General features: G+C 36.3%; 1 protein-coding gene across 1 annotated transcript in view; it reads left to right on the forward strand.

The window, feature by feature from the left end:
- Positions 1–384: 384 nt before the first annotated feature.
- Positions 385–12,542, forward strand: part of LOC126739016 (fasciculation and elongation protein zeta-2) — a 72,353-nt gene continuing 60,195 nt past the window's right edge. Inside the window, exons 1-3 of the mRNA XM_050444547.1 lie at positions 385–602; positions 684–1,041; positions 11,122–11,420. Of these exons, the coding sequence (XP_050300504.1) occupies positions 877–1,041; positions 11,122–11,420 (464 nt within the window). The 5' untranslated portion in view covers positions 385–602; positions 684–876. The remainder of the gene's footprint in view (positions 603–683; positions 1,042–11,121; positions 11,421–12,542) is intronic.

The raw sequence follows: 12,542 nt of genomic DNA on the forward strand, positions 1-12,542 counted from the left end.
CTGGGATATATATATACCTTTCTTTGTCTTACTCATTAACATTAATCTTTGACACATGTCATCTTTCAAGTGTTCATACTCATTGTACTGCAAATATTTGTACAATTCTCTTATTTTATTTACACCTGAAATATTATCTATTCAATATTAGCAGGTGGTTTCTTAATGAGTACCATACTACCATATTCTTCAGCCCAGCACCATAAATTTTCAGGTAAAATTATACCTTTTAAACCTTTTCACTCGGGGCAAGGACCACCCTGTATGCCTCGCGGGCATCTTATCGAGAATCGGAGATGCGGCTTTCGCACAGCATTCACCGCGCAAGAACATACAAAATGCTGCACTTGCGTCTGTCGTCGGTCCGCAAAAATATCGAACCGCACCGTGAAATTTATGAACAGCATATCGGTATTGTACTAGAAGTTGTACATATTTCGTTTAATTCATTACGTAAACAAATGAAAATTTCATAGTTATGTAGTTTATCTATTGATGTAAAAATGAAAGTTCTTGTGCCATCTTAGAAACACGACGTCGCCATTTTGTTTTGACAGTTGGAAGTGCAATTTTTACGTACTATCCAATTAACGGCTTAACAGGTATCTAACAATTTTTACTGGCTAGAACTTTTGTTCAAATTTTGTGAAAAAAATCACAAATAAATTATTAATTATTCTCAGGCACGGTAATAATTAAAAATAACTGGTTGTACAATTGCGAGCGCACTAGTACAATTGGCCTACCCTGCCCGAGGAGAATCCCACGGTCAAAATCGGGCGCCTCCACACTCGACAGTGAGAAAAATCAGTAAAGTGAAGACGCGCGTGTCATACGGTCCGACGAGTCGGTTCATACGCGTTTGTACATTTAAATATGCGGGACTTGGCCGCTAAAATGGCCGAATTAAAGTTTGAGGCGCCCCTCGCGCAATTCGAGGAGACCGACGAGTGGGGCTCAAGCGAGTTTCAATCGTACAAAAGTAACGAGAACGAAATTAATAACATAAATAGTAACAAAAAACTGAAGGATTTAAATCAGGTAAGTAAGTACAATTATAAATTGTACTAAATCGACTCATGGGGGATGAAAGCTTCCACCCTTAGTATGCCACTTTGTTTATCAAATTGTACTATTAAGTCAAATTTTTTTAAACAGTTTAGGGGCTACTATCCTTATTTTCTTTGTATATGCCTGTAGTAACACATAGGGAAACAAGAATAGAAATAATGAGATAAAAGGAAATATGCTTCTTCCTTATACCACGTTGGGTGCCACAAGCATCTTTAGTGCCAAACATTGTTTTTTTTCTCTTTTTTTTATAGTACTATTTGTCTAAAATAAAGTGTACAATTATAAATAAATCCAAGGGTTGGTGTTCCAATATCTTTATTTTAAAACTTCCTTCTTTAAAATAACAGTTTGAGGGTGAAAAATGTAACAAATAAAATTGTACTAATTTATTTTTGAGTCACACATTGGGCACCACAAACATTTTTTTGTACCTGGACATATTCTACTATATGTATATTTGTTTTAAAAAAAATTGTACACTTTTAAGTGTCAATTGTCAAAATTGTCAAATTTTGAGTATTTATCTTGCAAAAAAGAGCAAAGTTTGAATAGCAATAGACTAGACTTCACCTTCTTGGAATATTATTGTAACCAGTTTTCAAAATTTTATGATTTTTAATTTGATTTAATAAAAGATTCCACTAGTGACTTATAAATACTCATTATGCTACTCATTGACATGATTTGCCTTAAAATATAGAATTTATGCTTAAGTTTGCATAGTTTATTGCATACATATTTTGTATGGCAGTCCTATTTTAAGTGATTGGCCATTACAATTAAGATCATTGCCTATTATTGTATTGCCAGACCTGAAGGTAACAAATTGAGGTCAATGAAAATGAAAACATAGTTCTAATCACTCTATAATTATTATTACAAGCACTTGTCAAGAAGATTGTACTTACAACTAGTCAATCTAGGATTTTTTGTCAAAGTCAAAAATAGCTTTATTGTTATGTAACATCATCTGTTGTTAACAAAGCATTATATAAAATCTTAAAGATAGTTGACAACATAATGTTTTACAAAAATATAAAAATTTTAACAATTCTTACATACATAGAATATAGAACATACCCAAAAAAAGGGTAGTAAGAATTCACATTGCGCTGCGTAAAACTCTTCACTGTCAAAAAATTGTATTTAAAAACTCGTCTACAGAATAAAATGCTTTAGCAAGCAAGAGTTTCTTTATATTTTTCCTAAAACGTTTTTCACAATTTATTAGCCTTATATAAAGGGGTAGGTGGTTAAAAAGCCTTCTGCCCCCGTACACAAAAGAGGACTTAATCTGCTCACTTTTTGGGATAGGCAGAGGTAAAGAGAAGGTTGTTCGGAGATTGTAACCCGAGGAGGGAGGGCCAAGCTGATGGCCATATTTTTTGTGGATAAGACAAACAGTCTCTAAAATAAAAAGGCATGGCAATGTCAGGACAGAGTGTTTTAGAAATAATGGCCTATAGGGGCTACGAAAGGGAGCTGCACACATGTAGCGTATGGCTCTTTTTTGCAAAATAAATAGAGAGCTGAACAAATACTGAGAGCACACACCCCAAAACACAATACCGTATCTCAGATAAGACTCAATAAGAGCATGGTAGGCAATTTTGACCACATTAAGTCCCAGAGAATGTGTTATTACTCTAATAGCAAAACAGTTGGATGATAACTTCCCTAATAAAGAGGAGATATGATTTTCAAATTTTAATTGCTTATCAATCGTCAGGCCCAAAAATACATTTAAAAGTTAAAATATTAGTTTTAGAAATATTAAAAGTTAATCTATTAGATTCACACCATGACTTTAAATGAATTAAATCTTCATCAACGATATTCCTTAATCTCTTGGTGTCAGTGTCATGCCAAAGTAATGTTGTATCATCCGCAAAGATAGTAAATTTGCCCCTAATTGGAATTTGAGAGATATCATTGACATATAGCAGGAACAATATTGGTCCAAGAACAGAACCACATATTTCATCGTAATTTCATCTGTAAACACGCGCATTCTTACGCTCCGCGAATTTGCTTTATTTTACACGATTAGAAAGAGGTAGACTTCAGATTCTTACATATTTTCTGCTTCTTGGCATTGTCTTTGCAATATTCTGATCTGGTGCTGCTGGTGATTGGTGGTTCGTGAGTAATTGTGATTTTCAGTGGAAACAATAGAAATTCTCAGATAACAATACGTTTTTTTTTGTGCGTCTATGAGAATCAATACCTGAACATTCTTGGTATTTATTTTGCCGCTCTGCTTAAGCCAACGAGTTTGAAGAATTGGATTTGTTGACTTTAAATAATAATTTCCAAGTCAACGTGTTTTCGGATTTGGAGTTTTTGGGAGCCTGTTGAATTGCTATTTTGATCTATATCATGGCTTGCGGAAGGTGTGGTGCAAGTCTAACAGATAGAGAGGTAAAATATAAGATTGTTTGCGACTTCTGTAGTGTCGTGCATTGCTTATCATGTTCAAAATTTACTACATCAGAGGCTCAGGTCACTCAAATGAAGACTAGAGTCATGTGTTTTGTGTGTTCTGTGTGCAAACCCAGCTTGCGGATAACCAGCACGGACAACAGCTCCCCAACAAATGCTGCTATTTTTCTGGAAGCTCAAATGAAATCCTTTCAAAACACAATCACCAACCAAATTTCTTGTGGTTTTCATGATGCTAATATTGCATTCCAGGAGAGACTTATGAGATTGGTCGAGAAAGGAATCGGAGGAAAGAGCGTTTCCGCCTCAAACAGTGATTCTGAATTGTTAAAACTACTACAAGCAAAAAATGAAGCGCTAGAGGCCAGGTTGACAACACTGGAAGAGGATTTAAACATGCTCAAGGATCTTATTCCATCAAAGTCATCCTGCCCCCCAACTAATATAACTAATATAACTTCTCTAACATCTTTGTCTCCGGACAATACTGTGTCTTTGCCGATAGAAACAGAAACAGTAGCCCATACCTACGCAAAAAGGGTAGATCCAATCAGATCAAGGCCTAGTAGCTCTTCAATGGCTGGCGCCAATTCTGAAGCAAAATCACAGAATAGGTCGACACCACAATCAATCCATCGAACTAACCCTGGCAGACAAACAGTCATCATTGGGACTTCTTCTGAAGCTTCTTCACTGTCTGCAGCTGATAGACGTCAGTGGTTGTATTTGGGCAGATGCAATCCGGACACTACTGAGCAGCAGATTCTAAATTACCTTGAGAAGCAACTAAACATCTCAGATGTCAAATGTGCCATATTGGATAAGAATGAGGATGTTGTATCCTTTAGGATAGGGGTAAAAGAGTCCCTACTGAAGGGACTACTTGACCCGAACCTCTGGCCAGCCGGTATAGCGGTCAAGGAATTTCGTCCCAGGCGCACTCAGGGCCGAGGGGCGAATTTTCAGTTAGACCCAACACTGTCTCAGCGCCCACAGTAGACGATGTATCGTTCTTTTATCAGAACGTGAGGGGCTTAAAAACTAAACTAAAGGGATTTCTCTGTGCGGCCCAAGCAGAAGACTACCACATTCTTGCCCTAACTGAAACTTGGCTGGATCCTACAGTCAACGACGGTGAATTCCTTAGCTCCAACTACTGTGTGTATAGAACGGACCGCAACACTAGTAACAGTTCAAAAAGTAGAGGCGGGGGTGTGCTCCTAGCAGTGAGCAACACCCTAAAATCCCATCGTTTGCCAACTGCTGACAATTCACTTGAAGAAATCTGGATCTCTGTGCGTCTTGGTGATGGCGAGGATTATTGCATTGGCTGCATTTATGTTCCTCCATCCATGGATCTATCTGTGTATGCAGCGCATTGTGCCTCTGTTACCAAAGCTTGCGAGAGCTTTAATAATGTTCTTATTGTTGGTGACTTTAACCTTTCTAATATTTCATGGTTACCTAGTGATGATCATTATGGCTTAACCCCAAATAATGTTACATCTGATAAAGAAAATCTTTTATGTGACACATTCACTTTTCTAGGTTTAATGCAGCTCAATGCAGTGGTTAATGATCATGGAACAATTCTTGACCTTTGCTTTACAACTTTTCATTCCACTTTAACAACTAAATGTAATGGTTTAGTCGGGTCAGATCCTTACCATCCTGCTCTTGAGCTGCAACTACCCAATAGTAAGTCCAATTACCTGGAACTACCTATAACTTATTTTTACAACTTTAATCAAGCAGATTTTGTGTCTATAAATAACTACTTTTCTACATACAACTGGATGTCAATAATTGTTAACGATAACTTAAATACCACTGTTGCAAACTTCTATTCTGTTGTTTATGATTGTTTGAATCTGTTTGTGCCAATAAAAAAACACTCTCCCAAGAAACATTATCCACCATGGTTTTCTAGAGAACTAAAAAGTCTAGTTATTCAGAAAAAAATAGCACATAGAAGGTACAGACAGTCAGGATCAAATACTGATTACTTAAGTTTTAGTGTTCTGCGCTCAGAATGCCGTTCATTATCTAGTGAATGCTACAGACATTACATTGAAAGAGCCGAAAATGCAATAGAGAACGATAGCAAGACCTTTTGGAAATTTGTAAGACTTCAGTCCAATCAAAGCGATTCTACCGTTCCAGATGAGATGTTCCTTCATGATCTCAGGGCCGATACTGGTATTTCTATTGCAAATCTCTTTGCCACCCACTTTTTATCTGTATTTAACAAGAATACTAACCCTTCTAATGCCTCGGACGGTCTCGATACCTCATGTAAATTTAACCATATCAACCACATGTTCCTTAGTGCTACTACAATTGAAACAGCATTAGCTAAACTGGACAGCAGAAAGGGAGCGGGTCCCGATGGAATTCCAAACAGGCTTTTGAAAGAATGCAGCCATTCCCTTTTCCTTCCACTTTTTCATATTTTCAATTTGTCCCTAACTTCTGGAACTTTTCCAGAGAACTGGAAGCTATCTCATGTATGTCCTATTTATAAATCTGGGAATAAGAGTGACATAACTAACTATCGTCCCATTAGTATCCTCTCTGCAATTCCTAAGCTGTTCGAGCACTGTGTAGAGGTGGTTCTATCTGGCACATTTCGGGAAATAATTGGAGATCAGCAACATGGATTCACCAGAGGTCGTTCTGTGGATACAAACTTGTTTGTTTTTAGCAATTATATCTTCAAATCTTTTGCCGACGGTAATGAAACACATGCGATATACACGGACTTTAGTAAAGCCTTCGATAGGGTCAACCATAATATTCTTATCTCTCATATTTCAGATCTCGGCATCAGCGGATCTCTTCTACTTTGGATCAAGTCTTATCTGATGGATAGAGAGCAGCGTGTTAAAATTGGTGGTTTTTTGTCCAACCCATTTTTGACAACTTCAGGGGTCCCTCAGGGCTCCCATTTGGGACCATTGTTATTCAGTCTCTTTATCAATCACCTCGGCTCCCTACTGGAGTCTGAGTTTTTGCTCTTCGCTGATGATTTGAAAATTTTTCGGCGGATTTCCTCCTCTCAGGATCAGTTGGTGCTTCAGAGAGATATAAACAGAGTGTTTTCCTGGTGTAAGTCAAATGAAATGTCATTGAATGTTGAGAAATGTGGGTTTATGAGGTTTACTCGTTTAAGGGTCTCCCCTCCTTGTCAATATGTTATTGATGGTATCCCCTTGAAGGAGCTTGACTCGGTCAAGGATTTGGGTGTCTTTCTGGACCCGAGTCTTACTTTCTCCCACCACTTTGAAAATACTGTAAATAGAGCTAATAAACTGCTTGGTTTTATCAAAAGATCTTGCAAAGACTTTACTAATGTGTCAGCATTGAAGACACTATATATTTGCCTGGTGAGATCTCTTCTCGAATTCTCCAATATTGTTTGGTCACCTCATTTTCTGATTCACATTGAGAGGCTTGAAAATATCCAGCACAAGTTTATCAGGTTTGCCAGATATACTCTTATGAAGTCAGGCCTGGATCTTACCTGTTCAGAGACCATGTCCTACCTGAGCATAAACTCCTTATCAAGTAGAAGGCAGTTCTTTGATGTTTGCTTTGCGTTTAAGGTTCTGAATGGTATTGTTAGAAGTCCGGAATGTCTGTGCCTTTTCTCTTTGCATGTATCTTCTTACACAACACGAGGTCAGGCGCTTCTCCATATTCCCTTTTGCAGAACATCCTATCTACTAAACAGTCCTATAAATAGAATAGCTTCTACAGTGAATAGATTTGCAAAAGATCTTGATTTTTTCAGTACATCTTTAAATAAATTTAAGTCGTCAGCTAGGGCAACTATCTTGGGATAGTGCCCTACTCCCACTCTTTGGATTATGTTTAGTACAGTATTGTTTATTAGTATTATAGTTTTTACTTAAGACTACTGTTAATTATTAATAAGTACTTGAAATGTTATATACGTTGATGAATAAATAAATAAATAATAAATAAATAAAAAGAACCCTGGGGTACACCAGCGTCCATATCCAGACAGGATGACATATCATTGTCAAAGAATACTCTTTGTGTTCTTCCAGATAGGTAAGAACGAAACCAGTCGAGAGCAACTCCTCTGAATCCATAGGTTTCTAGCTTCTGTAGCAGTATTCTGTGACTTACACAGTCAAACGCCTTAGATAAGTCACAGAACACCGCCGCTGCACTCTCCCCAGCGTTCAACCCCATGTACAGACTCTCCAAAAAATTGAAAATAGCATTAGATGTACCCAGTTTCGTCTGGAATCCAAATTGCTAATGGTTAAGAACATTATGCCGTTTCCGAAATTCCATCATCCTAGTTTTTACCAATCTTTCTACAAGCTTGCCAAGCGTGGGAAGCAGGGCTATGGGTCTGAAATTTGATGGGTCATCATAGTTTCCACCCTTAAATAATGATATAATCAAGGCATCCTTGAGTAAATGTGGAAAGGACCCACTTGAAAGTGAAACATTTAACACCTCAGTCAAAGAATCAAGGGTTGGTAGCGGTAGCGCTGTTAGGACCTTTAGTGTCCCATCCAGAGGAGTTCTTATTTTTCATTGAGGATAGAGCTTCCATTATTTCACTAGAATCTGTTGGTCTAAAGAAAAATGTTTCAGGCACCTTAATGTTGTATAAGTATGAGCGCGGATCTCTAACAGACTGAGGCAATAATATTGATAGACCCAAAGCAACACCCTGGAAAAAATGATTGAGTGTTTCGGCCGACACCGTGCTATTAGATACAGAAGGGTTCCCACGTTCGCCTCGTAAGTCATTAACAATTTTCCAAGACTCTCTAGACTTATTTCTTGATTGGTTTATTTTACTTGAGTAGTATAAGTTTTTTGCCAATTTCACTGTATCGCAGTAAATTTTGCGATATCTATTAAAGTAGGATATGAATTTGGAGTTATCCAGGGCAATCTTTCGTATGGAGTGCAAACACCGAAGATTTTTACGAGAAACTAATAGACCCCTGCTATACCAGGGTCTTCTCCTTTTTTCCCTAATTGTCACCATGGGGAAAGTTGACTCAAAAACATCCACTAAAGTTGAATGGAAACTCTCAAAAGGATCACCGTTGTTAAATATGATACCATTCCAGTCTATTGAATTACGACATTCTTTAAACTTACAGAAATGTTTTCTAGTGAACAACCTTCCGCACTTTTTTTTTCTTGAGATACACTTTTTTTCACTTAGAAGAAAGGAACATAATAAGGCCTCATGATCAGACAACCCGGCATTTACAATTCTACATGCAACCTGCGTTTCACAGAGAGTAGAGCAAACATAATCTAAAAGTGATGCTGAATTAGTGAATTAGTGAAAAAGTGATGTCAACATGCAAACTTAAATTAAAAGATTTCAGCACTCTATGTATCGACAAATGATTGTTAGAGTTATTGCAGTCTAAAAAATTTACATTAATGTCACCTGTCAATATTAGTGATGCATTTACCGATATTTGGCTTAAAATGTTATATAATTTATCAATAAAACTACTAAAATTACTCGAGGGTGACCTGTAAAGGCCTAAAATGTACAAATTTAATTCTTTAGAATAAACAATGCAAAATTCAAAAGTTTTTTCTTCCAGGAGATACTCAAACTTGGTTATATCAACAAAGTTATATCTTTCTAAAAACTTATTCTCTATTAATATCAAAGTTCCACCATGATTATACTGAGTACGGGAATAGATGGATGCGAGAGCATAACTTTCTATAAAAAAAGGTTCACCCTGTTTGAGCCAATGTTCAATCAAAACAACAATGACAGGGTTATCTTCATATGCTAAAAATAAAGAGAGTTCATCAGATTTATTTCTGACTGACTGAATATTTAAAAGGGCTAAAGCAAAATGGACTCCGACTGAGTTTGGCCTAAAAAAGTTTTGTTGTGTTCCAGAGGTCCACTATTCCATGTTACATACAAGGTATAGTTTTTGATAGTATTCTTAAGGCAGAGTGAGTGGTAGATATATATAATGATAAAATATCACAAAGTGATTTCGGTGATAGCCGATGTGATGGCCCTTCAAAAGCATTAGTGATAACTCTCACAGATAGGTTTTTATTTCTTATGAATGAATTGATGTATTTAAGAGTCTTAAAGTAGAAGCGACTGTGACTGAAATTATACTTAATACACAAGATAAGATTAGTACTCTTTCCTATAAACAACAGATTATTTAGACTAGACAGTGTGACCTGCGTAAAACTTAAGTTAAGACATACAACTACATTATCTTTACTATTATAATTAATGACATTGCCAAAAAGGTCATTACTTAGTCTGTGAAAAGGGGCGCCAGTCATTACTTTTCCTGATATATCATAGCAAGCACCTGACAATTCCCTGAGAATAGATGATAGACGTCTGGCACTAGAGTCTCCATAAATAAAAACTCTGTATTTCTTAGGTAAAGAGAGGCGTGTTTTATTTGTATAGGAGCAGCTATGTTTATATGAAGATGGTTCTTTTGACTTGACAGAATTATTTGTTGGTTCCACCATATACATAGAGTTGGTATGTGGTTCAACATCATCAGAGTCTTGGATTACCATTGGAGTCTTTGAGATTTTAAAAGACAGTAAATTATTTCTAAGGGAAGCTATTTCACAAGAGTAAGAGTGATTTTCAGCCTCAAGAAGTCTAATAGAAGTGATAATATTTCTGCTAAGAGCATGTGTTTCCTCCAGGTCTTTTTGAAGTTGATTTATTTTTTCCTTCTGTTCTGAAATGAGCTTGTCAAAATCCTTCTCAGTCTGGGACATCCTGTCAATATCAGATCTCAACTTTAAAACTTCTTCTCTCTAGCAGTTTAATTCCACGACCATTTTTCTTTCCATGTCCAATATGTCTTCCTCAAATTCTTGAGTTTTTTTGCGCTGCTTTTTGAAGGCATTTTCCTTAGATTTCAATTCAGTATAAAGATTATCCATTTTTTTCTCCAGAGACAAAATTTCTTGGTTGTGTAAAGTTTCTAGCTGCTCAAAAAGAATCCTCTTGTCATTTACTATGGTTTCCAGCCTAGCAACCTGTTTAAGGGTCCTATCATGTTCTGTTGTAGATATCCAACTGGATGTGGAAGCTGATGCCTTACATGTGTCAGAGCAGTATATCTTTGCTTGTTCGAGTTTTTCATGGGTCCGAAAATCTCTTTCCAGGCAGCTGGGGTGAAAAAAACCCAAGCACTGAATGCATAAGTAGTTATTGAAGGTTTTATTTGCACAGCATCGAAATTTACTTTTGGGATCCATTACAAGATTATCAATCATCATTATCAAAGAAATTAATTCACCAAACAGCAACACAGCAAAAAAACCATGGTGGACGTCTTCACGCCTTACGCTATCGCTAACGCTAAATTTCAGGAGCTCTCTCCAGTTTAAAATCTACGGGAATGCGACATAACACGATAACCATACAGAGGAACCACGATCAAAAAAAAAGTTCACCTGCTGATAACACAATTGAACTTAAATTCTTACTATTGATAATTTACGACGGTCACACTTTTGCACTATAATTGATAGTTGTAGTCCTTTAGGTATTACTAAACATTAAAATTGCTCTTTCAGGTGTTAAACGACCTTAACGAAGACCTGACCAATAACTCTAACACCCTAAACATAATCTCTCCCAAATCCACCTTCTTGCTAAAAAACGAACAAAATCTGACCCAAAACAACCTGAACCAAGACCCCATTAACAACACCTCGGACGATAACTTCACAGAGACGTTTTCTGGCTCTTTGGAGGATCTGGTGAACACTTTCGACGAAAAAATCACAAAATGCTTCGGTAACTATGAGGAATCGGTGGAGAAGTTGGCTCCGGTACAGGTCAGGAGCCAGGAGGAGATCATGAATGAATGCCAGTAAGTGAACAAATTATTTTAATAAAAGTTTAGTAATTTAGAGACCGAAACTTACCTCATTAAGGATATTTAGTATCTTAACACTTCCTAATGCTTTAATAATAACTTTGACTAATCAATATAGTGTTCCTGGCACTAATCTTTCATATAAATCGTTTAGTATGATGGCATCGGTTTATTTTTTCTGCATGAAACATAGGGTATGATTTATAAATGTTAAAAATAAACTGTTGAGCCAAAATCTATTGAAATTATAGTTATCGTTCTAATGTCAGTAACATATCCCAGGAGTTTTACTGTGTAGTCACGTATAAATGATTACCAGAGTCTTATTTTCATTCCATACATCGCGAAACCACTGGGTCACAAGTTGAAATTAAAAATTTAGCAATTTTTTTAATTAGAAATTTTGGAAATTTGCATTAACAAATACAATAAACAAATCAAATAAAAAAAAAACCAAAAGTTGGGTTATAATACACTGACAGCTGACACATCAAACGACTAATGAGCCAATGGAACAGTCCATTATATGTAGCGCCCTCTGTATGTTGAGGTGTAGTACTAACAAAGTAGCGGGAAATTTAATTTTTGAGATTTAAAAGTGCTGTAAGTATGTATCACAATTTATTTATGAACATACAATTTTTATTGTATATTATCACCATCAGAAAGGCAATGTCTAAAATTGCAGTAAATAAATAACATTTTTCCAAAATTCGTAACCCATTGGTTAATATCGTCAATATTTTTCATAAATGATTGTATATTAATGATATTTCCTTCCAATTGAACTTTGAATTAACAAATACAATAAATCAACTGAGAACAATGCAAAAGTTAGGTTATAATACACTGACAGCTAACACGTCAAACGACTAATGAGCCAGTAGAACATTGTATAGTCGATTAAATGTTGCGCCCTCTGAATGTGGAGTATGTGTAGTTCTAACATAGTAGCGGGAAATTTAAAACTTGATTATGCTCCAAATTTACTCTACTATGCTAGGCGCTTAAAATTAGTGGGAAATGTGTGGCTCTTTCAGAAACTATAGTACGAAAATAGAAAAAGTCTTAATTTGGGACGTTTTTGTCTCCATATGAAATGCCATTTATCACTTT

This window comes from Anthonomus grandis, chromosome 7 (assembly GCF_022605725.1).
Source record: "Anthonomus grandis grandis chromosome 7, icAntGran1.3, whole genome shotgun sequence".
NCBI classification, from domain to species: domain Eukaryota; kingdom Metazoa; phylum Arthropoda; class Insecta; order Coleoptera; family Curculionidae; genus Anthonomus; species Anthonomus grandis.